This window comes from Physella acuta, unplaced genomic scaffold (assembly GCF_028476545.2).
Source record: "Physella acuta isolate Inbredline_101_S28 unplaced genomic scaffold, ASM2847654v3 ptg000819l, whole genome shotgun sequence".
Taxonomy (NCBI): Eukaryota; Metazoa; Mollusca; class Gastropoda; family Physidae; genus Physella; species Physella acuta.
Genome location: NW_026732337.1, coordinates 146043 through 172471, shown reverse-complemented (window position 1 = coordinate 172471; position 26429 = coordinate 146043). Strand labels below are relative to the sequence as shown.

Here is a 26429-nt window from a genome sequence, read left to right as displayed (position 1 = left end):
AAGAAGATATACTATTTGGAATAGGCACAAATGAATTTAAAGTGTACATGCCCAGTTTGGATTTTTTTTATTAGAATACAATAATGTATTGGGGCTCGCATATTAAGACCGCTTTAAACGAGGGAGGATTTATTATTGACTTCTGACTATGTGAAATGTGTGGGTATAGTAGTATTTTAAAGTGGGTTAATATTGTTATATTAATAACGTAAATGTTTGTGGTGTTCATTACTGATAAAGAAATTGTGTCAAACACTTTTGAATATTTAATTGCTTTATTTTTATGCACCTAAAATATTTCATTCATTCACCTGCGATATTGACTGTATTACACCGTTGTATTTGTAGGTGGCGCTGCACACCTTGAAACATGAGCACACATAGAAACCCTCGGCACGGCCTCGTTTGGGCTAACGGCAGCAGCAGCAGCAAGGTGCCTCGTGCTGTTTCCATGGAAACGGTGCTAAACCAGCCGCAAGTACCGGCGAACAACTTCCGTCTATCCTCCCGTGACCTTGACGACCTCCACCGTGACCCCGAGGATGAGTCGACCCCTCACCATTTTCTCCCACACGTGTCTCTACACCAGAAGCCTCCCTCTCGTCTGCAGTCCCTGCACGCTTCCCTAGACTCGGGTCTCTCTATCCCACACTTGGTACCTGACGACCAACACGAAAACCCGTTCAGAAAATCCTTCCACGGTTTGCGGAAATCGTCGTCACGGAAACGTGAACAAGCGCCGGAAATTCCCGGCAGTCCTTTCGGCGGGATAAGTCTTCGCTGGCACTCGGGGACTTTGCCGAGTAGTACTAAAAACTCGACCCGGAGAAACAAGCGGCATAGGAAAGACAAGGCGGAGAAAGGGGAGGAGAAGAAGGCGGGCTACGGCCCTGGGTGGGGGGATTTAGGGAACACTGGCTACGCCCCTGGGTGGGGGGAGTTGGGGAACCCTGGCTACGGATCTGGGTGGATGTTTAACCCAGCTCTCCAAACCCGAAGACAAGACACCTTAGGAAACAATTCTCAAAGAGCAGCCAGTAATCCATACTCCAGTCGTGAGTACATTCAAGGTCATATTAACTCTCAACCAGGTAAAAATTTAACGAACAGTGATTCGACGAAAAACCTACACCAGAACGTGTCCCAGATTAGCCTTGAACTCCAACCAACTTCATACACCCCACACAAAGATCAAACCCAGCAGGGGCGTCACCAACATTCACAAACACATCCCAAGCTGCAAAGCACCGCACAACAACACAACGTAGATTTCCGTCTAGAGGAGCGCGCTCTTAGCCCGACTCCTAGCTCGTACAACTTCAACAACAACAACGCCGTTCCCAAACGGTCCAGTTTCCCCAAAAACTTAGACGATCTGGATATATCCATTAAAAACAACATCGAAAAAATCCGAAACGTTTATGAAAAATCGGATCAAAACGCGGAGAAAAAAAGAAACAGTTCAAAAACTAAAAACAAAATAAAGAATGACTCCACGAAGCGTAACTCTCCTGGAAAAGATAATGGATTAAAGAGTACGAGTTATCCTCCATTTTCTATAAAATATAATAATAATAATAACAACAATGGCCTGGGTGAAAGCAGCCAGTATTTATACCAGCAACGTTCAGAGTTCGATTCCTATTTGGAGATGGATAATCCGCAGGGATCATCCACGAAGATGAGAGAGGACTTTGACGAGAAACACAGAAAAAGGAAAAGGCATCATTTAATTTTTCTGCTGATTGTCATGTTTATTGTGGCTGTGGCTGTCCTTACCACAGTACTGGCCGCGACTCTCGGTACAACACAGGGTAAGTCTGCCTAATGTTAAGTCAAGTCTTTCTAATGTTAAGTCAAGTCTGTCTAATGTTAAGTCAAGTCTGTCTAATGTTAAGTCAAGTCTGTCTAATGTTAAGTCAAGTCGGTCAAATGTTAAGTCAAGTCTGTCTAATGTTAAGTCAAGTCTGTCTAATGTTAAGTCAAGTTTGTCTGATGTTAAGTCTGTCTAATGTTAAGTCAAGTCTGTCTAATGTTAAGTCAAGTCTGTCTAATGTTAAGTCAAGTCTGTCTGATGTTAAGTCTGTCTAATGTTAAGTCAAGTCTGTCTAATGTTAAGTCAAGTCTGTCTAATGTTAAGTCAAGTCTGTCTAATGTTAAGTCAAGTCTGTCTAATGTTAAGTCAAGTCTGTCTAATGTTAAGTCAAGTCTGTCTAATGTTAAGGCAAGTCTGTCTAATGTTAAGTCAAGTCTGTCTAGTGTTAAGTCAAGTCTGTCTAATGTTAAATCAAGTCTGTCTAATGTTAAATCAAGGTTTATACTCAGGTTAGGGATTCTAGAGAGAAATGTATAGGTGACGTAGAGTCAGTCTATTTGTTAACTTAACAAATAATGCGGTGCAAATCCTACATAACTGTTTTCTCTCAAACTGTCCGTATATAATCGATAGAGGCGCAATGGGATCTGTTTGCAGGTACTTTCCAACTTCTCTCGTCAGCTAGCGCCTGTCCTAAAACGAACAACTTGGTGGGTAATTATTCCAATAAGAGAGTGTAAGTGAGAGAGAGACCTTGAAATATGTTACAATTAGAAAATCTTGTCCTTGAGATAACTTTACATGAAATTAAATTACCGGTGTGATATTTTATCACTGTAACGTGTCCCTTAAAAATTGTCAAAAAAAACTATTACCACATTAATCTTTCCTTCCATCGGCCCAATAATCCATTAATCCATCCTTCTTAATCCTCTCGTTTAATCTCTTCATCTTCTAATATGCCAGCTTATATTTAAAAAAAAAACTATACCTACAGCAAAGTATGCATATTCACATTGATATTATCTACAGGTAAACTGCCACCTCCAGTACTTCAAAATTACTGTAAGTTTACTTCATCAATATTTTATTTTTTATATTAGAAAATGTATTTTTTTTTCAATTTTTATTGAAGAATTTAAAAAAGTGAAATAAAAACCACGTTGAGATTTAATAGACTACATTTTATTGCAGCTATCTTTCACAAAATTACAGTTTACTTCCAATTACCTCCCTTTATTAGTTTCACAGTTCTTTCCCTTTGCGTTTCTCTCACAGCCGTTGTCATGGCAAACATGACGCTAAAAATTTTGAATCGAGATTTCCACGTTGATTTACTGCAAGCCGGATCCGATGCCTTCAAAAACCTGGCCACGTCCTACTCCATTGAGCTGGACGAACTGTTTCAACGGTCAAGCTTGTCTTCCGTATACAGCCGCAATAGAGTGCTCTACTTCAGGTAAAGTGGGGTTTTAGGGGTAGGGGGCGTCGTAAATCTTACTCGCATGGATAAAGGGATTGTGAAAGGATAATCCTTGCTTTCAAGGACAGGGATGGAATGTAGTGTAATAATTAAGGGGGGGGGGGGGGCGAACCGTCATAAATTATTTTTTTAAAGGCTGTCTGGGTTGGGGGCAGAGAAGTTGGACAGAGAGTAGAAAAAAAAATATCATACGTCAGGCAAAGAAAAGGGGAACTACTATTGGGATTGTTCGGGAGGTCAAGGGGTTATGTACTGAATAAAATACGGCGTTGACCGAGTGATTTACAGTACAGGATGAGGTTTCTTTATATATATATATATATATATATATATATATATATATATATATATATATATATATATATATATATATATATATATATATATATATATATGTATATATATATATATATATATATATATATATATATATATATATATATATATATATATATATATATATATATATATGTGTGTGTGTGTGTGTGTATGTGTATGCGTTAAAACATTGTGTTTTTTTAGTTATGTAAAACTACAATCGATGCGAAAGTATCTATATAACGCCAAGCTTATTTTTCATTGTAGTTTTTAAAGTAACCCAAACTTTGCGCTACAGTGTCGTAATTTGATGATACTATCTCTAACTCTAACTACACGGTTAACTTTTAATCCTCTATACTAACCATAGAACATAAATTATTCATTTCTCATAGACCGACTGTTGAGATTTAGATGATTACGTTGAAATGGTTTTATTCTTTCAGTGTTGTAAGTATCCCCTTATATAAAGCTTCAACTTACCGTGAAGGTGAAAATGAAGTTGTAAAACGTATACACAGGATAAATTTATAGTCTGTTATTTATAGCAGCAATGTATTAGATGGTTGTGCTCTAGTTGTTTCTGTGGTCAAGCAGGGGTCAGTCAAGCATGACAGGTCACGGATGACAGGTGTCAATCAAACGATTGGATAAACACGGGAAATAGCTTCAGGGTAAAGAGACATGGAGGATCAGTGGACTGACATTCACCATCACTAAAATGACCATCAGTGGACTGACCTTGACCTTCACTAGCCGGCCATTTGTAAACTGTCATTGACCTTCATTAAATTGACCATCAGTGGACTGATATTGACCTTGATTAGATTACATCAGTGGTCATTTTATTGACCTTTAATAGATAACCGACAATAAAGACCTTTATTAGATGACCATCAGTGGATCGACATTGATCATAATCAAACGACCGTTCCTACATTAGATCGATAGTCTTGATTAATTTTTCCGTTAGCGCATAAAATTTAAGTACATCCGTTCTTCGTTCTCTTTAGCTTAATATATATTTTTTCGGTGTCTTTAAAGACCTTTTCCGCTCTCATGCTTTACGTTGCTATGTATATGTCTAACTCAATAGACATCTTCATGTTTCGATACATCAAGCGACTATTTCATGCCGTGTTCTAAAATGTATGTGAGTGTTGGTACAAATTGTTCAAATTTTAGCGAGATGCTTTGTCAAATAAACTAGTCGAAGATGAAAAATAATCAGTAGTAGCATTAATATATCGATTTTTACGTCTATTTGCCTACATATTATGTGCATCCTTCTTTCTCAACACACATAGGATGCAAAATTTAGTTTAGGACTTTAAGAAATGTGATTAATATAATCCCATTTATTGAAAATGAACAAAATAATTACTTCACAGCACATAATATACCAGTCATATTTTAAAAAATTGTCCACGAATTACGAAATGTTCAATGTAAGAAGTCAATATTACAATCAGGGTTAAGATAATTTTAAAGCTCAAGATTAAGAATATACTCAACTCAAGACTAAGGTTAAGATTAAATATTTTCCAAGGGTTCAGACAATGGTTAGGATATCAATACCATCTAAAACTAAAGCTCAATACTTTATTGTAACATTTTAAGATTGTATGCGCTTTTTTAAAACAAATAATTGTGTTTGAAATAATTCTTATTTGAAAATATTTTCATTACTTTCATTTTTACCAGGTGTTGAAATTTTTACCAGAAGTTGAAATTTCTACCAGGTGTTGAAATTTTTACCAGGTGTTGAAAAGATATTTTTCTTTTATCTGCAGGAACGGAAGTATCTACGCTACGTCATCGATAACTTTCCTGGACGAGGGGCTGATCAAGTCACCCCAGGATGTGGAGAACGTCATCACGTCTGCTGAGGTCGCCCCTGATTGGAAGCTAGATGGCGCTATCCAGCTGGGCCAGTATGTCGTCTGCCGGTCATGCGCGGAGACCAAGTTGGAGTTTTTAACCATTCACGAGAAACCGGAAGTTAAAGCTGATAATTTGGGTAATTTCCAAAAAGAAATAATTAATTGCTTAATTTGGGCAAACCGTTTAGTAGAAACAACTAGTTTGTCATTATTGTACTTACAATCTACAATTCAGATCCTAGCCAATTAGTGGTCTGAAAAAACCGGAATTGTTAGCTTTGCGGAACAGAATAAAACTAGACTCAAGGTTACTGCATTTGGGGAGGGGGGGGGGGGGGTAGGGTCTTAGGCTTCGTTTTTAAACACCACAATCTATTACTGGATAATCCATTCATGAGGGTTCAAATAATTAACTGATTTTATTTAAATATCTTGAGACGTAAACTATTATAATATATATTTTTGCATTATGATCATTTGAATTTTCTCAGTTCCATTTAATTTGATTCAGTAAATCCTTGCGGGTCTTTAAAAATAAAAATAAAAATATTTTGACGCTAAAAAAATTAACATTTAAACTTTGATTTTCTAACCATTTGCTGGCCTTGTCACTTTAGCTTAATTCATGATAGGGCAAGACTCATAAGTTGAAGATAAAAATATGAGGTTTACAATAGTGGCGATTAGCATTTAACCATTGAACAAGTCAATAGACCTCCAATTTTTTATATTTTTTTTTGGACCTCAAATATTTTAAAAAAAAATGTACTTGTACAAACTTTGTCTTGATTTCGGTATAATATTTGTCATTTCCAAACATAAACTATTGTTTGCTGTGAATTTGTTCTTTGTCTAGAACCTACTTCCAGCACTTTGATAGGAACCAACCACACCGACATAGGAACAACTGTGACGTCGACGCCCCTGGTGTCAGGCACCCCCACCACCACCAGCCACGACCTGACCCTGGCGTCGAGTCGTGTGCCTGACTCCCGTGACTCCACCCCCGCCCCAGACACCAGCAGACCACAGTCGCTGACCACAGCATCACCAAGTACGACAAAGTCTGGTAGCGATACAAGGGCGACAACCTTGAAATGGGACACAACTCAGCCGTTCACAAGTAAGAGTGATGTAGAAGACTTGGTGGCCCAGTGGTAGGGCACACGTTTACTGACATGGAAACCAAGAGAAAAGGTCTTGCTAAATAAAAATTCGTCCACCTCTTTTTGGTACCTTATTCAAGTAATCATAGGTAAACACTGCTAGACGGTGTGACCTAGCGGTGGAGCGCTAAACTGCTAACCCGATAGTTCCGAGTTCGCATCCTGGCTCAAGCTAGTGGAACGTCCCTGAGTCCACCCAACTCTGATGGGTACCCAATTCACGTTAGGAAATGTAAAGGCGGCTGTGCATAATGCTGACCACATTATCCCTTTATATGTCAAGATACGTGCAGGTCAAGAAACGTATGAACTCCACTTACAACACAACCCTTTCACATTCCCGTGCAAGAAAAACAGATAAACGCTGGTATGAAAAGGCTATTGCAATGTACAGATCAACTTATCATGTGTCATAACTAATTAAAAAAAATCTAAATGCCCAACGAGCATGCTTGAAAAACATGAGCTATAAGAATCTAAGTAGTGTGAGTGTCTAAATACAGTCAATGTGTGTAGTTTTTCCTCAAAAGATCGGCCCTTAAACCAAAACACTTGTTTTAAATACAATTTTCAAGCATGAAAATATAACTGCCCATAAGGTAAATCGAGTAAAGAACTTACCAATAACACAATAGATCGATCGATTAAATAATTACTTGTCAAGTTTAGATTAATGTTTATGTACAATTTATATAAGAGATATGCATTATTAGCTGGTGTGTGTTTACACATTATAGCCCCAGTTTGTATCTTTCAACATCGCAATTATTAAAATATTTACATCAATTAACCTCAACTTTTCAAACACCACAATTATTAAAATATATTTAAATCCAATTAAACCTCAACTTTTCAAACACCACAATCATTAAAATATTTTCATCCAATTGACCTCAACTTTTCAAACCCCACAATTATTGAAATATTTTCATCCAGTTGACCTCAAATTTTCAAACCCCACAATTATTAAAATATTTTCATCCAATTGACCTCAACCTTTCAATCACCACAATTAATAAAATATTTTCATCCAATTGACCTCAACTTTTCAACCACCACAATCATTGAAATATTTTCATCCAATTGACCTCAACCTTTCAATCACCACAATTAATAAAATATTTTCATCCAATTGACCTCAACCTTTCAACCACCCTGTCACCACAGCACTCTCCGTGTCCAACATCACAGCCAACATCAGCAGCGTGGCCGTCACCATCTCCTGTGACGTCTACAACCCCACATCTTGGACTGACGTCATCTTGTGGCATACGTCACTGGCCGACGAGACGACAAGTGCGACAACTCGTCAGAAACTCCTGAGACTTGACCCCAGCGGTACATTTGTAATTTTCTTCATTAGCGCCTTCGTTAAAATTGATCGGTTGTCCAATTATTTTTTTTTTAAATCAATATTTGAATGTCGAAAGACTAGGCAGATTTAGTACTAATCTTTAATTTTACAAGGGAAAATTAGTTCATTACATGACTGCCGTTTTTCTGGGGCTGTTCAGCACTAACTACTGACCTACGTGTATATGAAAGTACGTATGGTAGGTTATTCACTGTAATTGTATATAATCTCCTGGTAACCAAAGGACAAACTATAAACGAAGCCACAACCTCATAACGGAGGTAGTGTGCACTCTTATTCGGCCGTGTTTGGCGAAAGTAGGGAGGGGTGGGGGAGGTAAAAATGCTCAAAATAGTATTATTTATTTTATGTTTATTAAGTTATTAAAAAAAAAACCACCTTATCAAAACATACTTTGTAACAATATCTTGTTTAATGGAGGGTGTTAGCGGGCGGAAATTTCGGACATTATTTAACCGAAGTTGTGTCTAGCTTTGTCTAACCGCGTGTGCCAATAGGGGGGGGGGTACAATCTGCTTAATAACCAGGGTGTGATTTATGAACAATCGGCAGTGCTGATTGTTTCGCCACGCTACGTCAGATACGTATTCAATCCACGTTGGTTCTGGAATGCTCTACGCCAACAGGATGCCGGATTTTAAAATCTAAAGGATATCTCGGATGTTCTACAGAAACTCTTCCCTGCCCAACTTAAATATACATAAACAAATCACATACTAGTAAATCGATTCTAAAAACCAGTCATTATAATGTAACCGAATTTCACACACCTCTCCACAACTGAGACACAAATATTAAACAAGACACCACCACACATCTGGAAAAAAAAACACATTTTAATGAAACACCTGTAAACACCGCTTTCTGTCACCATAAACACCAGGTGTTCATACCCTCAGTATGTGCGCACCTGATTCATGTCTCCACCCACATCCACTCTTTCATCCCGTCAATGTCAGTGAAGCGAAACTTCGAGTACCTGATGAACTTGATAGGTGACATGTTCAACCGAGTAAATCAAGTTTATTGATATTTTAATGACTCGGGTTGTTGATTGGCGTCGTGGTAGTAAAGAAAAATTTTTCGGCCGTGTACTAGAGACCAAACATATACTAGTGGCCAACCATGTACTAGTGGCCAACTATGTACTAGAGGCCAACAATGTACTAGTGGCCAACCATGTACTAGAGGCCACACATGTACTAGGGGCCAACAATGTACTAGAGGCCACACATGTACTAGTGGCCAACCATGTACTAGAGGCCACACATGTACTAGTGGCCAACAATGTACTAGAGGCCAACCATGTACTAGTGGCCAACCATGTACTAGTGGCCAACCATGTACTAGTGGCCAACCATGTACTGGTGGCCAACCATGTACTAGAGGCCAACCATGTACTAGTGGCCAACCATGTACTAGTGGCCAACAATGTACTAGAGTGGCCAACCATGTACTAGAGGCCACACATGTACTAGTGGCCAACAATGTACTAGAGGCCAACCATGTACTAGTGGCCAACCATGTACTAGTGGCCAACAATGTACTAGAGTGGCCAACCATGTACTAGTGGCCAACCATGTACTAGAGGCCAACCATGTACTAGTGGCCAACCATGTACTAGAGGCCAACAATGTACTAGAGTGGCCAACCATGTACTAGAGGCCACACATGTACTAGTGGCCAACAATTTACTAGTGGCCAACCATGTACTAGTGGATAAATATTTACTAGTGGCCAACATATGTACTAGTGGCCAACAATGTACTACTGGCCAACCATGTACTAGGGGCCATATAGTGGCCATTCATCTGCCAACGGCCAGCTTTGAAATTAAGTCTTATTTCTTATATTGTTTTTGTCCAAATTTTCAAAATAATTTACTACTGTAAAGTCATTAATAAAAAAAGTAGCACCAAATGTAAATACATGTTTACTAATTGTATAAACTATATAAATAATTAATCAGTAATTAAAAAGTCGTAATAAATCTCATTGTTCCCAGGTCTGACTACAGTTAGTGGGTCGTACATTGACCGGTCCAGGGCCTATTATGACGTCAGCGATGCTAGGATTACCATAAAGCTGACCCTGTCCAAGCTCAGTTGCCATGACGACGGCTACGTGGAGTGTACGGTGACAGAGGCGTCGGGTGCCAGGATTTCCAGGATAGGTAGACTCGAGATCACAGGTGAGTTGGTGCTACAGGTGTGAGGTGAGATAGTAGGTACAGGTGAGTTGCTGAGTACAGGTGTGTGGTGAGATAGTAGGTACAGGTGAGTTGCTGAGTACAGGTGTGTGGTGAGATAGTAGGTACCGGTGACAGGTGAGTTGGTGAGTTGGTGAGTACAGATGTGAGTTGATATATTAGGTACAGGTGACAGGTGAGTTAGTGAGTACAGATGTGAGGTGAGGCAGCATCTGTGGTGGGGGGGGGGGGTAAAGTATTGATTCCAGGTATGAGGTGATATAATAGGTACACTAGACTGGTGAGGTTGTGACAACAGGGTGGTAAGGTATTGATTTCAGGTGTGAGTGAGATATATACACATGACTGGTGAGATAGTGAGAACAGGTGTGTGGTAATGTATTGATTCCAGGTGTGAGGCGAGACATTAACAACAGGATACAAGTGACACTTACTTGTAAACAACAGGTGGTTCGTAAATTGAAAAATCTTGTATCAAATTATGGAAATCTGTTTAGTTTATAGCCGATGAATATTAATACATGCAGTACGGTTGGTGTTATGACGTCATGGGTTTCGTTTGGCTGAGCTTGCTTTACATTTTCCTCATGATAAAATCTATGTGTTTAAACATAGAGGTCTGAATATAATGGCGATAGAGCTGGGGTTATTGGGGTCGTTTTTGTGTGTAAATATCATAATAGATATTTGAGTGGATTCCCTTGGTTTATCAATACCTTTGTTTGTTTTTTATTGCCAAACTATGTCTGAGTATGCGCTGATCAGTGGCGTAGGCGGGGGGGGGGGGGGGGGTTAAGGGGGTCATAACCCCCTCCCCCCGTAGACCTCTCGGTATATCATGTCATGTTTGCCTGTCGTCCCTACTGGGACATAGGCCGCTGACAAGAGCTTTCCAGACGTCTCTGTCCAGGGCTAGTCTCTCCAACTGTCCCCAGGTGTATCCAATCTTCTTGGTGTCTTCTTCCAGGTCACGTCTCCAGGTCTTTCTTGGTCTGCCTCTCTTCCTCCTGCCTTGTGGATTCCAGGTGAGGGCCTGTCTTGTTATGCTGGATACAGGCTTCCTGAGTGTGTGACCAATCCATTTCCATTTTCTCTGGAGGATCTCTACTTCCACTGGCAGTTGATTTGTCCGTTGCCATAGAACATCATTTCTGATGGTTTTAGGCCAGCGAATTCGCAGGATCTTTCTGAGACATGCGTTTATAAATGATTGTATTTTCTTCTTATTTATAGCAGTTATTCTCCATGTCTCGGCTCCATAGAGTAAAACAGGTTTTACTAGTGTGTTTAAGATCCGGATTTTTATTCTAAGGGTTAAATCTCCCAAACCCCAAACATTTTTTAGTTGGTTGAAGACCTCTCGGTATATATATATATATATAAAGTATGAGGGGGTCCCCGGGTAAAAATTGGAACCCCCCCTTGAGACGTACCTGGGTACGCCACTGGCGCTGATAACTGTTTACATTAGGATGTGTGTTATATAATTGAATGAATATTGATCGCATTTGCAATTCCTTTTTTTAAGATTCTGGCTACACATTTTTTTAATGTGTATAGTTATGGCTAAGCTTTGGGTTAAAAATATCTGGAACACAAAAAAATCTTAAGCAGGCCGAAAGTTTCGGCGAACAATAAAATGTTATGACAACTTATGCGTGAGGTATATTGTTTATAATTAACACCACAGTTTGTTGTATGGGCCTGCCACATCAATATACCTTAATTACAGCTTCCAACTTTCTTCAATACAATACGCATAATCAAACAACGAACAAAATAAAAAAAAACAGTTGGGGTCGGCGTGGTCGAGTCGGTAAAGCTCATGGTTGCTAAACCGAAAAGTCTCGAGTTCGAACCCCCGGGCAGATGAGGCTCGTTAGCTGGGGACAGCCACTCTTCTAGGAGAGACAACTCCAAAATCAAACAACTGCTGCCTTGTAGTTTGTTCTTGGTTGGACAAAGGCTATGGAAGCAAATCCAAAACGAAAAGCAGGCTGAAATCGGAGTCAATGGCCTCAATGGCGCATAACCAGTTGACACGTAACGCTTAATTGTGTTGGAGGCGTGGTCGAGTAGGCAAAAAGCTCATGGTTGATAAATTCGAACAAAGTCTCGAGTGCATACGCACTGGCAGATAAATCTCGATCACCTGCAACACTAATAATTAAGAACGAAGAAGAAGAAGAAGAAAAAAAAACACCTTCAACTAGCGACAACTCAATGAACCATTCATTATTAAACATCAACACCCTCAATAAAACGCCATCTTACTTTTTCGGTGTCTATACAATCTCGCTAAAGACTAACCCATCCCCCATCTATTTCAGTACCACCATCTCTCCCAAGAATAACCATCCTCCATCAATTACAGTACCACCATCTCTCCCAAGACTGACCTTCCACCATCACCTCCAAGACTGACCATCCCCCATCTATTTCAGTACCCGCCCTCTCCCCAAAGACTAAACTTCCCGCATCTATTTCAGTACCACCGTCACTCCCTAGACTAACCATCCCCCATCTATTTCATTAGCGCAATCAACCAAAGACTGACCATCCCCCATCTATGTTAGTACCACCATCACTCCATAACTAACCATCCCCCATCTATGTTAGTACCACCATCACCTCAAAACTTACCATCCCCCCCCCCATTTATTTCAATACCACCATCACCCCCAAGACTGACCATTGCCCATTTCTTAAAAAACTAACCATCCCCCATTTACTTCAGTACCACCGTCACTCCTTAGACTAACCATCCCCTATCTATTTCAGTACCACCATCATTCCCAAGACTGACCATCCCCCATTTGCTAAAAAACTAACCATCCCCCCATTTATTTCAGTATCACCATCACCCCCAAAACTAACCATACCCCATCTCGTAAAAAAACTAACCACCCCCCCCCATCTATTTCAGTACCACCATCACCCCAAGACTAACCATCCCCCATCTATTTCAGTACCACCATCTCCCCCAAGACTGACCATCCCACTAAACGTCATCGCCAACACGAACCTACCAGCACCTATCACTTGTGAAGCCGACACGGGCTACCCACCATGGGAGCTAACTCTCTCAGTTAAGCTCCCAAACAGCTCCTTGTCCCATAGCCTGCCTACAGATGTCGAAACTAGGCCAAACGGATGTACCCTGACCATGGTAAATAAAGTAGAATTTATAAATACTTAACAGATCCTTGAGATCATTTGTCCTGAGATCATTTGTCCTGAGATCATTTGTCCGTGAGATATTTTGTCTGAGATATTTTGTCTGAGATCATTTGTACTGAGATCATTTGTCATGGAACCATATATATATATATATATATATATATATATATATATATATATATATATATATATATATATATATAGTATATATTTTCTATATAAATTCCCTTTCGTTCGGGGGAAGGTAGACTTTCTTCGACCCCCCCCCCTTTCCGAAGAGATGCCTGGAAAAAACATTCAATTTCGTTCAGGGGGGCGGTAGACTTTCTCGGGAAGGACGGAGCTCCCCCGAAGAGTTACCTGGAAGAAACTCTGATAAGAAATACAATGCAATTTGCATACATATTTATAACTTACTTTGTTTGTAAAAATAAAAATTTTAATACGTACAATTCATGAAGCTAGTAGTTGACTTTATAGATGTTTAGGTAGATGAAACGGACACGAGTAAAAAAAGGGAAGATTCTAGTTATCTTCCAGACTTTCGATGAGCTCCGTTTTTTGTCTACAGATTCACAAGGTAAACAACTACCAACCGTCCATGGCCGTCCACGGTGCAGAGCTTACCTGTGAGCTAAAGATGACAGACCAACATAGTTTGATAGATCAACAAGTCATGCAGGTCATCCAAGGTGAATAGTTGAACATCATAAAAGTAGTAACCTTTTCATAGGGTTAATTTATATGTAAAAAATAATAATTGGAAGCAATAGGATAAAGTTAATTCGAGTGGGTAGTAACTTTAAATGTCAAGTTTTAATGGCTGGTAACTTTAAATGTCAAGTTTTAATGACTGGTAACTTCAAATGTCAAGTTTTAATGGCTTGGAATTCAAATGTCAAGTTTTAATGGCTGGTAACTTTAAATGTCAAGTTTTAATGACTGGTAACTTCAAATGTCAAGATTTAATGACTGGTAACTTCAAATGTCAAGTTTTAATGGCTGGTCACCCAAATTGTAAGCCCCGATGCTAAGTCTAATAAAACTTAGTTTCGAGTATAGTGGAAAGTAAAGTTTACATGTTACGTTATGTCTTGTAAGTATCTTTACGTCCCTTTGTTATAAAGTACATCGTGGTAACATCCCTTGTATACTCAGTGTTTACCGTGTAGTTGATGTGTAGCTGATGTGTAGCCTACCTGTGAGGCAGTTAACGAAACGTAGAGTCAGAGACAGGACGTGTCGTCTGAGCTGTCTTTATATAAGAATAAAGTACGAGAGTTAACTCAGAGAACTGTGTTTGTTTAAGTAATGTAACGACTACTGTTGAGTCTAACAAGAAGTAAATTGGTATATTCGGTTGAGTATAAATTAAATGGTTATGTTAGTTATAATAAAAAAATAAATGAGTCTATTCGGTTAGGTAGAAAGTAGTAATGTCATATTATGTCTAATAAAAAGTAAATTGGTCCATTCGGTTTAGTATAATGTAAAGTTGTCATATTAGACCATATACAAAAATACATTGGTCCATATGTTAGTGTAGATAGTACAGTTGTCATGCTAATCTTTAACGATTTAAGCATCCTTTAATCCCGAGATTATCCCTACATCCCAGCCAACATATGTGACGGTGCCAGCAACGCCAGCCTCCTACCACACCCCTACAACTGCTCCCTCCTTGTCCAGTGTCTGGACGACAGACCAGCCGTTGTCTCGTGTCCTAGCAACCAGACCAACAACAACGTGTACGAGCGGTGTGGTCTAGCCGGTAAGTCATGGCTCCATTGGTGCTAGCACACAGAGGCGTCGTGACCCCTCCCGCCGCCCGGGGACAAACTTTCAATATGTAACTCCCCGCCCCTCAATCGCTACGCCTCTGCTAGCACATGGGTCTTGATTTTTTTCTTCTAATTAACTATTTCAAAAATTTTAAACCTGTTATTATAAGCGTTGGTAGTTCTTCTATAATTAGTAATTAAAACAGAGTTGTGGCTTGGTAGATTATATTTGCTGACCTGAAATAACTAGTACGATTCTTTGGCTCAATCCAACATGTCATCAATAAACACAATTCCTAAATTCGTTCACATGTCATCTTTTCCTGTTTGTGACAAAGACACATGGGGCAGGTGAAGTAGAGTTTATCTGTTACAATAAGATCGGGGGTCAGCCATATGTCTAGCTGCCTTTAGTTAGGTAACCATCAGAGCTGGGTGGACTCTGGAAAGTTCTACTGTTAGCACCATGTTCGAACTCAAGACTTTCGGGTTAGCAGTCTAGTGCCATCCACCAAAAATAAATAAACTGAAATTCGCGGTTGACATCAAGGATTTAGATCTATTCGGCTTAGGAATTCTGAGGCTATCGTTATGTCCGTAATAAAAATCAGCGAATAAGACGGAAACACATAATTGTTGTTTTTAAACCCCTAATTTTTAAATTATGTGTATTTCAATGAAATTGTTTTTACAAATGAAAACGTTTTTTCTTAAATTTTTAAGCTCCTGATGTCATCTTCGAAACCACAACCGGCGTCATCAACAAAGACCTCACTCGTCTTCATTGTTCGGTCAGTACCTCTGTCATCTGGTCCAACATCACCATCGCCAAGATGACGTCATCCACCGCCTCACGTGACGTCATAACCGTGTCGGCCCAAAAACACCCGACATGGCTGGACCTAAACATGGGCGGGCGCGCCCTGGCTTACTTCCGCTCCCTGACGTCGCAGAATGTTCTGGAAATTTGGATTTACGAGCTGAAGTGCTCCGACGCTGGGAGGTACACGTGTAGGGTTCAAACCCCGAGTGGGAGCATACAGAGAGCTGCAGAGCTTAAGGTGTATGGTAAGCTCAATATCTTGTTTATTTTAACTCAGTGAGCTGAAAGCTTTAGTAATCAACTTTACAAATAAATTTGAAGTAAGCCTTTAAAAGAGTTTCGATTAAAGTTGGCTAAACAAAGCAGAAAAGTTCTTCTGTAGACATACATACTTCTTGTATACATACATCGAGCAGATACTAACTCAAAGAGATACCTGTAGTTATAATGTTTATTCTTAGCTATTGGTAATGCATAGACAAAGGTTGAGTGAGTCGGGAAAAATATCCGGTGGGCCGCTGGGGACAGTGTAGGGATTTTAGAAAACGGAAGTTGGATATTACGTAAAGAATCCTCTTTGGACTTAGCGATCCATTAGCCAACAGAAGTAGAGTTCATATGTTTCTGTGACCTCGGCATATGAAGGGAAGGTGTGATCAGCACTTTGCCCAGGCGCCTTTACTTTCCCTAGCGTGAGCTAAGTATCCTTCAGAACTGGGTGGATTCAGGAACGTTCTACTGACTTGGACCCGGATTCGAACTCGAGACATTTGGGTTAGCAGCCTAGCGCTCTACTTGCTTAGGCCCTGCTCCCATGTACACTCCAATCTACATTTCCAGAATATAAACATGAACTTCAGATGAACTTCAGAAAACTAACGGGTAAAGCATGTCCAGCTTAGAATGAATGCAGCTGAATATACATACCTAGATTTAACTAACTATATATGTTGTTTTATTGTTAACCTTAAACAATAATCGTTTTTAAATCATCAAAAAAAACAACATTATAAATTCATTAACTGTTATTTTCAGAACGGACCAAGACCCCAGTTATCAGTCTCAAAGGGAACATCGTGGGAGGAGACTCACTATCAGGGAACACGGTTGGGGGTGAGACTTTATCAGGGAACATGCTGGGAGGGGACACTATGGCGGGGAACGCGAACCCCACCACCATCAGGTGTGAGGCGCAGGTAGGGTTCCCCGAGGGGACGTTAATCCTGCAGCAGAAACCACGGGGTCAGACACAGTTCCAGACGGTGCCGTTCTCCAACGTGTCCACTGTCCAGGTGAGCTCGTGCATGAGCAGCCAGGTGGGGGAGTACCTGGTGCCACCTCGCCTGAACGGGAGCGTCTTCCGGTGCCAGGTGTTAACGGCGGTGCCTGATTTGGGGATGAGAGAGGATTTGGTGGCTGACCTGGAGCTGTTTCTTGTACCAGGTGAGTCGAAGTTAGATGTCCAGGTGTGTGTGTGGGGGGGGGGGGTGGATGAGAGAGGATTTGGTGGCTGACCTGGAGCTGTTTCTTGTGCCAGGTGAGTCAAAGTTAGGTGTGCAGGTGTGTGGGTGTGTGGGGGGATGAGAGAGGATTTGGTGGCAGACCTGGAGCTGTTTCTTGTACCAGGTGAGTCAAAGTTAGGTGTGCAGGTGTGTGTGTGGGGGGGGGTGGATGAGAGAGGATTTGGCGGCCGACCTGGAGCTGTTTCTTGTACCAGGTGAGTCGAAGTTAGGTTTGCAGGTGTGCAGATGTGCAGGTGTGCAGGTGTGCAGGTGTGCAGGTGTGCAGGTGTGCAGGTGTGTCGGTGTGTGGAGGGATGTGTAAGTATGAGGGTGTATGAGTGTGTAGGTATGTGGGTTTGTGGGTGTGTGGGTGTATCAGGGTGTATGTGTTTGTGGGTGTATTACTGTGTGCGTGTATGGATATGTGGGTGTATGGGTAGGGGGTGTATGGGTTAGGGGATGTGTGGGTTTATGGATATATGTGTGTATAAGTATGTGCGTGAATAAGTTTGTGGGTGTATTGGTGGGGGTGGGGTCTATGGGTTTGTGGATGTGTGGGTGGGGGTGGGGTCTATGGGTTTGTGGATGTGTGGGTGGGGGTGGTGTCTATGGGTTTGTGGATGTGTGGGTGGGGGTGGGGTCTATGGGTTTGTGTATGTGTGGGTGGGGGTGGGGTCTATGGGTTTGTGGATGTGTGGGTGGGGGTGGGGTCTATGGGTTTGTGGATGTGTGGGTGGGGGTGGGGTCTATGGGTTTGTGGATGTGTGGATGTGTGGGTGGGGGTAGGGTCTATGGGTTTGTGGATGTGTGGGTGGGGGTGGGGGTGGGGTCTATGGGTTTGTGGATGTGTGGGTGGGGGTGGGGTCTATGGGTTTGTGGATGTGTGGGTTTTTTTGTATATGGGTGTATAAGTGTGTGGGTGTGTGGCGACTGTGTGGGTGTATGGCAACTGTGTGGGTATGTGGCGACTGTGTGGGTGTGTGGCGACTGTGTGGGTGTATGCCGACTGTGTGGGTGTGTGGTTGTGTGTGATTGTGTGGGTGTGTCCGTGGCGTCGTGTTTGTTTGTGGTATCCTAAAATGTGTAAACAAATATAAAATATATAAAAATACACCTTACAACTGTCATATCGTAAGAACGGGTTTTCTTCATTTTAGTTGTTCTCTACGTAACGAGTTCTCTTGTTTAGTGTCTGCTCCGTCTTTTACTGAAGTCTCTCTCTACAAATATTCTTACAACAAAAACTACTTTCATGGATCCCCTCTAAGGCTAATTACTCTCATAGTAAGCACCTAAAGTAAACCCAACTACTTCCAGCACTCGTCTGTATCATTTCACAGTAACCCTAACCTTAACCTCACCAAAAAAAAACTTGTCTATTACATCACCCCTCACATTATCTCCCCCACAGCTAGCACGTGTGTGGGGCTGCCACCCATCCTACTCCCACACCCAGTAGACTGCCGATACTTCATCCAGTGTGCCCAGTCCGTGACGACCGTCCTGTCGTGTGGTCAGAACTTCTGCTTCAACGTCACATCCCAGCAGTGTGACATTTTGGCTACAGCGCTCTCTAGAGGTATGACGAGATTCAATCTCAGTTTTCTTAATTAAGCTATGATCTAACATGTCAGTATGCAACAATATGAAATAAACTACAGATTCTTAGCTTATGTAATGACCTTTCAGATGGTAATGAATCAATTGTAAAAGATCTATAAGATCTATATAGAAAGATTAAGTAATAAGTCAAACAACAGATTATAGCCGTTAATAGTATGAGCAAATTAGTTATAGTAGGTACCATTCCATTGTGTAAAAACACAGTTATTCATTTGAATGAAATATAAAGGTTGTATTGTGGACTAGTTTATATTGGGGTTATTTGCGGTAACGCACAGCGTGACATCATTTAGGGGTGACCTCAAATAAAAAAAATCGTAAAATTTAACTGTCAAAGATATTTTATATCCAGTGGAAATAATATTGTAGGGTGTAGGGGTGACACCAAACGCGGGTGGGTGACACCATCAGTGAAACCACCTGGATGAGGTTGAGCGTCAGGTAAGGATTTATCGATAAGTTTAATGGGTACTCTTGCAAAAATAGTTAGCCTGACATTCTAATAGGAAAAGGGAAGCTATCAAGATACCTCCACGCAACTTGTTGCGGGTCAAGTTTTTTTCAACTGTAGGCCTACCTAGTCATAATACGACTTTTGTATTGGGATATTTCTAACATAATAATGCTTGGGTAATAAAAAAAACGCCATACATGAATGCAGTATCGTGTGAAGATTTTTTTTTCACCGATAACTTTAATAAGTCAGTGTTACATTTTGGAACTTGGTTAGAATTAAGATTTGGGTAAGGTTTAATAGTACGGTTAGAGCCGGATTTATGTAGCGGTACAAATAAAAATTGCCTCAAGTGTTTTTTCGACTTATTTTTAATTACCAATTTGTTTTTAGTAAATTCATAATAGCATACAGCTATGTATGTATAGCCTCTATTCTTTATCTAGCTGTCTAAATTAATAAATCTACCTATCTAAAAGTAATTAATTATTTTTCAGATATCAAATACTGCACGGACACCCACACGCCATTTGCGCCACACGGCGACATGTGCGCCACATTCGTCCAATGTGGCCCGGACAAGGAGTCTGTCCGCTTCTGCCCGGAAGGTGAACTCTACGCGACCTCCGACCTCTGCACGGCAGACATCAACCAATCGTATTGCTACAATAAAACCCTGCACGCGAGATACCTATGCGGAGGTCAAGGCGTCGTGTGACGTCATAGCCTCCCGTAACGTAGCGCCAAGATGACGAAAAGAAAAACAAAAGTGGTGTTGGATTAAAACGAGTCATTTTAAAAATAGGATTGATGATTCAAGCTGTAGTACAAATAATTCAGCCTTACAAAATCAGTTGGGAATGAGTGTACAGTAATTTAAAAAAAAATGAATGGGCAAAAAAGAAGTTACACAAAAAAATATATATTTATGTATATTTAATTTATTTATCAGCGTAATGTGATTTGGGATTGTGGACAACCCCCCCCCCCTTTACACCTTCCCAGAATAATCCACTGTGAGCAACATTATAGAGCGTCGAATGAGGTACATAACTACATACTGTTCTTACCTCTGTCAGGTAACCAACTGAGACTCCATTGGGTCAAGGTGTGTCAGAAAGACACCCCCCCCCCCACACCTTCCTTTCTTATCACTTGTAGATTAATAAATACATGAGAAAGTTTTAAATTCGAATCTATAATCTTTAGGAAGTTTATACCATCTTTTCATTAGCATTTGTCTAGATACAGTTGAACACTATGCCCTGTGAACTCATCTGTTCTTTGCATATTTAGATTTAAAAAAAGAACTTTACTTTTACTTCATTAAGGGTGTACAGGTTCCTAGACTTAGCCCCCAGATTATTGTGTCGTCGAACCCACGGTATAAGAGTTCAGCGTCCCCTTCCCTACCTCTAGACCAGCCCGAATTTTTTCTTGCCTGGCAGTAAGCTATCAAGCCATGAGTACAAAATTAATTACATTTTGTCAACAAATTAATTAATTCACCAATGTTTACATCGTTAATTGCAGGATGTAGATTTAAACTAATTAATCGGGTAATTTACACCTGCATGTTCGTGTTGAGTGATTTAATTAGGTCAAACCTGCATGTCGGTTAATGTTTAGGTGTTGTCTGCTACGAGTAAAGAAAATACTCGTCAGCACAATATGTTGTATTTTTGTTACTTGAGACTTAAGGAAGACCTATGTTTACTTCTGTTATGTTTACCTACACGCAATAATGTTACTCACACTCAAACTATGCATTAAATGTAGTTTACTCTAAGTGAGTACCTCTAGGTATTTCATGTAGAACTACCTTTTTTCACCATGAATCGCATGGTTGAATAGTAGAGCGTTAAGCTGCATACCCGTAGGTCTCGCAATACGGGTCTGAGTGCTTTGGACGCCCCCAAGACTATCATTGCCTAATGTGTACCTGACTCACGTGGGGTAAGTAAGACGCGACCAGACTTAATAATGACCACTAAACCAGGTGAATTTTATTTCATCTGCACCTTGTTCGAAAAGTATTTTATACCTTTCTCACCTGAATCGCGGTGACGGAGTGAGGGAGAAATCTGATATCCTTAGCAACTTCCCTTTATATGCTAGTTTTGTGAGTTCAACCAGATAGATTATAGAGGATGTAATGGTTATATTCAATTTTGTCATGTAAGTTTTAATTGGATAGAGAGACTGATCAAGTTGCAGCTGGGTCACTGGGGAAAATATTGCTTTGATTATTAGACCACAAGTCATAACGTGCGGACGTCCCACGTCATAACGTGCGGACACGTCACAACGTGCGGACACCCCACGTCACACCTACGGACGCCCCACGTCACACCTACGGACGCCCCACGTCACAACGTACGGACGCCCCACGTCACAACGTACGGACGCCCCACGTCACAACGTACGGACGCCCCACGTCACACCTACGGACGCCCCACGTCACAACGTACGTACGCCCCACGTCACAACGTACGGACGCCCCACGTCACAACGTACGGACGCCCTACGTCACAACGTACGGACGCCCTACGTCACAATGTACGGACACGTCACAACGTACGGACACGTTACAACGTACGGACACCCCACGTCACAACGTACGAACGCCCTACGTCACAATGTACGGACACGTCACAACGTACGGACACGTCACAACGTACGGACACGTCACAACGTACGGACACGTCACAACGTACGGACACGTCACAACGTACGGACACGTCACAACGTACGGACACGTCACAACGTACGGACACGTCACAACGTACGGACACCCCACGTCACAACGTACGGACACCCCACGTCACAACGTACGAACATCCCACGTCAGTTTACGGACACCCCACATCACAACGTACGGACGCCCCACGTCACAACTCGTGAGCGCCCCATGTTCGGATACTCACCCAGTGACTCACCTCTGTGACTCTTGTGACTCCTGATTACATTGTCACAACCGTCTTGCCTTCCCGGCCCTTATGGTCACGACTTATCACCGTCCCTTTCCTCTGTAGTCAGTATGTGACAATTGTCACAATATCTAGTTGAATAGATAAAATTCTCAACAAACTTCATGTTTTACAAATATCTTATACCCAAGCAGCTGAGATTAGATAGCTGTGGACAGCCACTCTTCTATGAGAGACAACTCCAAAATCAAACAACTGCTTGTAGTTTGTTCTTGCTTGGACAAAGGCTATGGAAGCAAATGAAAAAGGAAAAGAAGGCTGTAATCGGAGCCAACGGTGTATAAGGCGTATAACAAATTCACACGTAATAATTAATTATGTTGGAGGGCATCCCTTCCAACACTAAAAAATTAAGAACGAATAGAATTAACTTAAATTAAATAGAATTAAGATTTGGTATTATTTTAGTTTTGGTTACTATATGAACAAACGCAATGGTGAAATCTTCTCTGTAAAATACGTTTCAGGTTTTTTTTTTTTTTTTTCTATCACAAAAGTTTAAAATTATGAAATGATAAATATATTCACACAAAAAATATGTATATCTTGTGTTTTTTTATTGTACGTGTTTTTGATTAAATAAAATCACTTGGTAAATTGGAATTGCCATTTACTATATTTCTAGGCTTCGAAAATACAATTAGTTCTCCGTGAACTTGTGAAAATTGATTAATGTAGGACCTTTTTTATTGGATAAACTTTTTTTTAATCTTTTGTGTATGTGTGTGTGTGTGTGTGTGCGTTTGTGCGTGCGTGCGTTTGTGCGTGCTTGCATGCGTGCGTGCGTGCGTGCGCGTGCGTGTGCGCTAGCGTGTGCGTGCGCATACGTAATTTACAGCTCAGTTTGCCTTACCATGTCCAGTAGTATTACAATATTCATCATCGGCTTGTGAGAACTGATACAGATTTACAATAGTAAAATTTCTTTCTTACATATGGCCTACTTTCATTCAAATAAGATTGTTAACTTATATATAGTTTTAAAACAAAACGTCTAAATTGAATTTTATTTTTAACATGAAATTGCTAAAGAGTAATTAAAACGTGTTGCATGGGATTTTAAATAATTGGCTTGCAATTGGTAGGTTTAGTTAAGGGGTGTTAATTCTCCGATATTTTTTTTTTTTTTTTTTTTTTTTTTTTTTTAATTCTTGGATTAACATTATCAGGGAAGCCAAGTAAAACTGATAATGGAATTACACCCGTAGAATTTTTTTTAAACTTTTACTTAACAAAAAATGGATACGGTGTGACTTGGTTAAAAATGATGATGTAGGTGACTTATAAGAAACACGATTACACTTTGAGCTCAAGAAAAATGATTTTAGTGTATTGTGAAAAATTAATTTCCATATAACTTAAAAAAAAATTATTTTGTCTGATTATTACTTATACACTGGCTACTTTTCTTTGGTAGTATTTCAATTAAGAGTTATTTCCCTTTAATAACTAAAGAAATTATAAGTTAATTGTTAATAAAAAATAAAGCGGTAGTGATCTCCCCTAAACTTTATCTAATTTTCTCATAAAACTTGCGGTGGATTGAAACTCGAGATATAGACATGTGATTTGTAATCAAATTTTAAATATTTTAAACTTTCTAAAAATAGAATATCATCTCGTAGAAAAAAGAATAGCGCACCAAGTGAGCAGAAACCGTTGTGTGTATAATAGCGCAGAACAATAGTTCTTGATAAATTCATATGGGTTGTTTTAAAAATCAGAAATAGCGTAAAGTACTAGTTCCGGTCACCGGAAATTACTCGAAATTTAAAAGTAAAACAGAGAATTAAATCGTTTACTTGAAATTATATGAAATTTCGTCAACCTAGCTGTAACTGTATTCAAGTTATCGTATTCACCAGTGTTTCTTCCAGACTTTTCTCCGGGGGGGGGGGGGGGGCACTTTAAATTTTCGGGGGGTAAACTTTCTTCGGGGTGGGGGCGGACACTGTTAAAAGTATATATTTTCTATAGAAATTATATAAATTTCATTCCGTTCGGGGGGGGGGGGGGCGGTAAAAAAGAGATGCCTGGAAGAAACTCTGGTGTTCACCGACACACAGACACACACACATAGACACACACACATAGACACACACAGATATAAGACAAGATTGCAAAATTACTCAGGGAGGTATGAAACGTCGAGATTTGTGAATTTCTCGATTACGATTTTTCACGATTACAATCTTTCCTATGTCGAGAAAAGTAAAAACGTTGGCATGATGAAGCATAGTAGTATTATACATATATTGTTATAAAAGAAACTTCTAATAATAATAATAATACTTTAAATTTGGTCGTAAATAATTTAGTTTACATTTATTTAACCTTATAAACCAGTGGCGTAGCCATGATCGTCTCAGGGGGGGGGTCCAATTTTTACCCGGGGACAAACTTTCGATTTGCACCCCCCAGACTTTTGATTTGCACCCCCTCTCAAACTTTCGATTTGCACCCCCCTCCTCATACCTTATATATATATATATATATATACCGAGGGGTCTATGGGGGGTTATGCCCCCCAGCCCCCCCCCCCCTGATATAAACTTAAGTAGGCTGCCGTAACAGCAATGGAGTAAAGGGAGATTGAAGTGGTGGGGGAGATAAGATAAATGACGCGCTACATTTAACGGCGGATTTAATTTTTAAAAAAGTAAATATTTCTCTTTAGACCTAGCGATTCATTTGACAGATGAAGTAGAGTTCATATGTTTCTAGATCTCAGTATCATTTAAGGGTCGATGTTGTCATCATTATACCCAGCCGCCTTTACTTTCCCCAACACGAGTCAGATACCCATCAGAGCTGATACGAACCGATATCTAAACTTGAGATCTTCGGGTTAGCAGTTAAACGCTCTACCATTCGACCACGCCACCCCACTCTGGCCTACTTAAGTATTTTTATATCTTTTTTTTTAATCCTGTCACGTTTTCTTGAGGGAATAAATTGCTTATTCGACAGCTAGCTCGAAAGTTTCGAGTTCAGATTCCGGACTCGACTCTACATGACGTCCCTGAGTCCACCCAGCTCTGATGTACATCGGACTCAATTACAGAAACTAAGGCTTCTGGGTAAAGTGCTGATCTCACTATATCCCTGTATGCCGAGGTTATTGAAATAGATACACTCTACTTCACCTTCCGCGCGTGTCTTGGGCACAACAGGAAAAAGATGATGATGATTAGCCGGTTCGTTTATTTGTATTCCCTACGCTCGTATGTATGTAACTGAGGTCTAGGAATCCACGCCGTATCTACCTTTATATAAATACCCCAAGTGCTGCATAAGTGAAAAGGTACCGCCATCTAATTCAATCGCTGGTCATTAAATTACAAAATAAATATTTAAAAAAAACAACAGACAATCTAATTAGCGTCATAACGAGGTCATACACTTGATAGACCCACGTCACGTGCCCTAGTATCAACATCCGCTTTGCTTTGTCTAATTATACTTTTTGTGTTTACATCATAAAACGAAAGTGGGACAACAAAAACAAATAGTCAACAAAGGCAAGTTATTTTTAAATTATATTTATCGTGTACATATTTTCCTTTTTAGCAGCTAAACCTAAATCACAACCCTAACTATTGATTTGATCGGAAATATTTCTAATAACTTCTGTCTATACGAACGTATGATTATAAGGGTATGGTTAACCAATAATAACCAGAATAATCCAATAAATTATTTTTACGAAGATAGGGATATTAACTTTAGTCCTAACCTACTAAAATTATTCATAAAAACAAGGAATTTAATTTAGTACTACCCTAATGTAACAGTCATACATACATTTCTTATACCCTAGTCATAA

The 26429-nt window shown here is 40.1% G+C and overlaps 2 protein-coding genes across 2 annotated transcripts; both read left to right on the top strand.

Moving 5' to 3' along the window:
* The first annotated feature begins 970 nt into the window (after positions 1-970).
* LOC131951640 (uncharacterized) lies at positions 971-17492 on the top strand. The gene is made up of 13 exons (XM_059313982.1): positions 971-1814; positions 2849-2881; positions 3095-3275; positions 5411-5637; positions 6357-6623; positions 7834-8004; positions 10047-10232; positions 13220-13419; positions 14002-14122; positions 15049-15201; positions 15935-16279; positions 17070-17446; positions 17478-17492. Exons 1-13 carry the CDS (start codon positions 971-973, stop codon positions 17490-17492), a joined length of 3120 nt encoding a protein of 1039 aa, XP_059169965.1.
* A 32-nt stretch (positions 17493-17524) lies between these two features.
* LOC131951639 (peritrophin-1-like) lies at positions 17525-20331 on the top strand. The gene is made up of 3 exons (XM_059313981.1): positions 17525-17571; positions 18948-19115; positions 20111-20331. Exons 1-3 carry the CDS (start codon positions 17526-17528, stop codon positions 20329-20331), a joined length of 435 nt encoding a protein of 144 aa, XP_059169964.1. The 5' UTR covers position 17525.
* The last annotated feature ends 6098 nt before the right edge of the window (positions 20332-26429 follow it).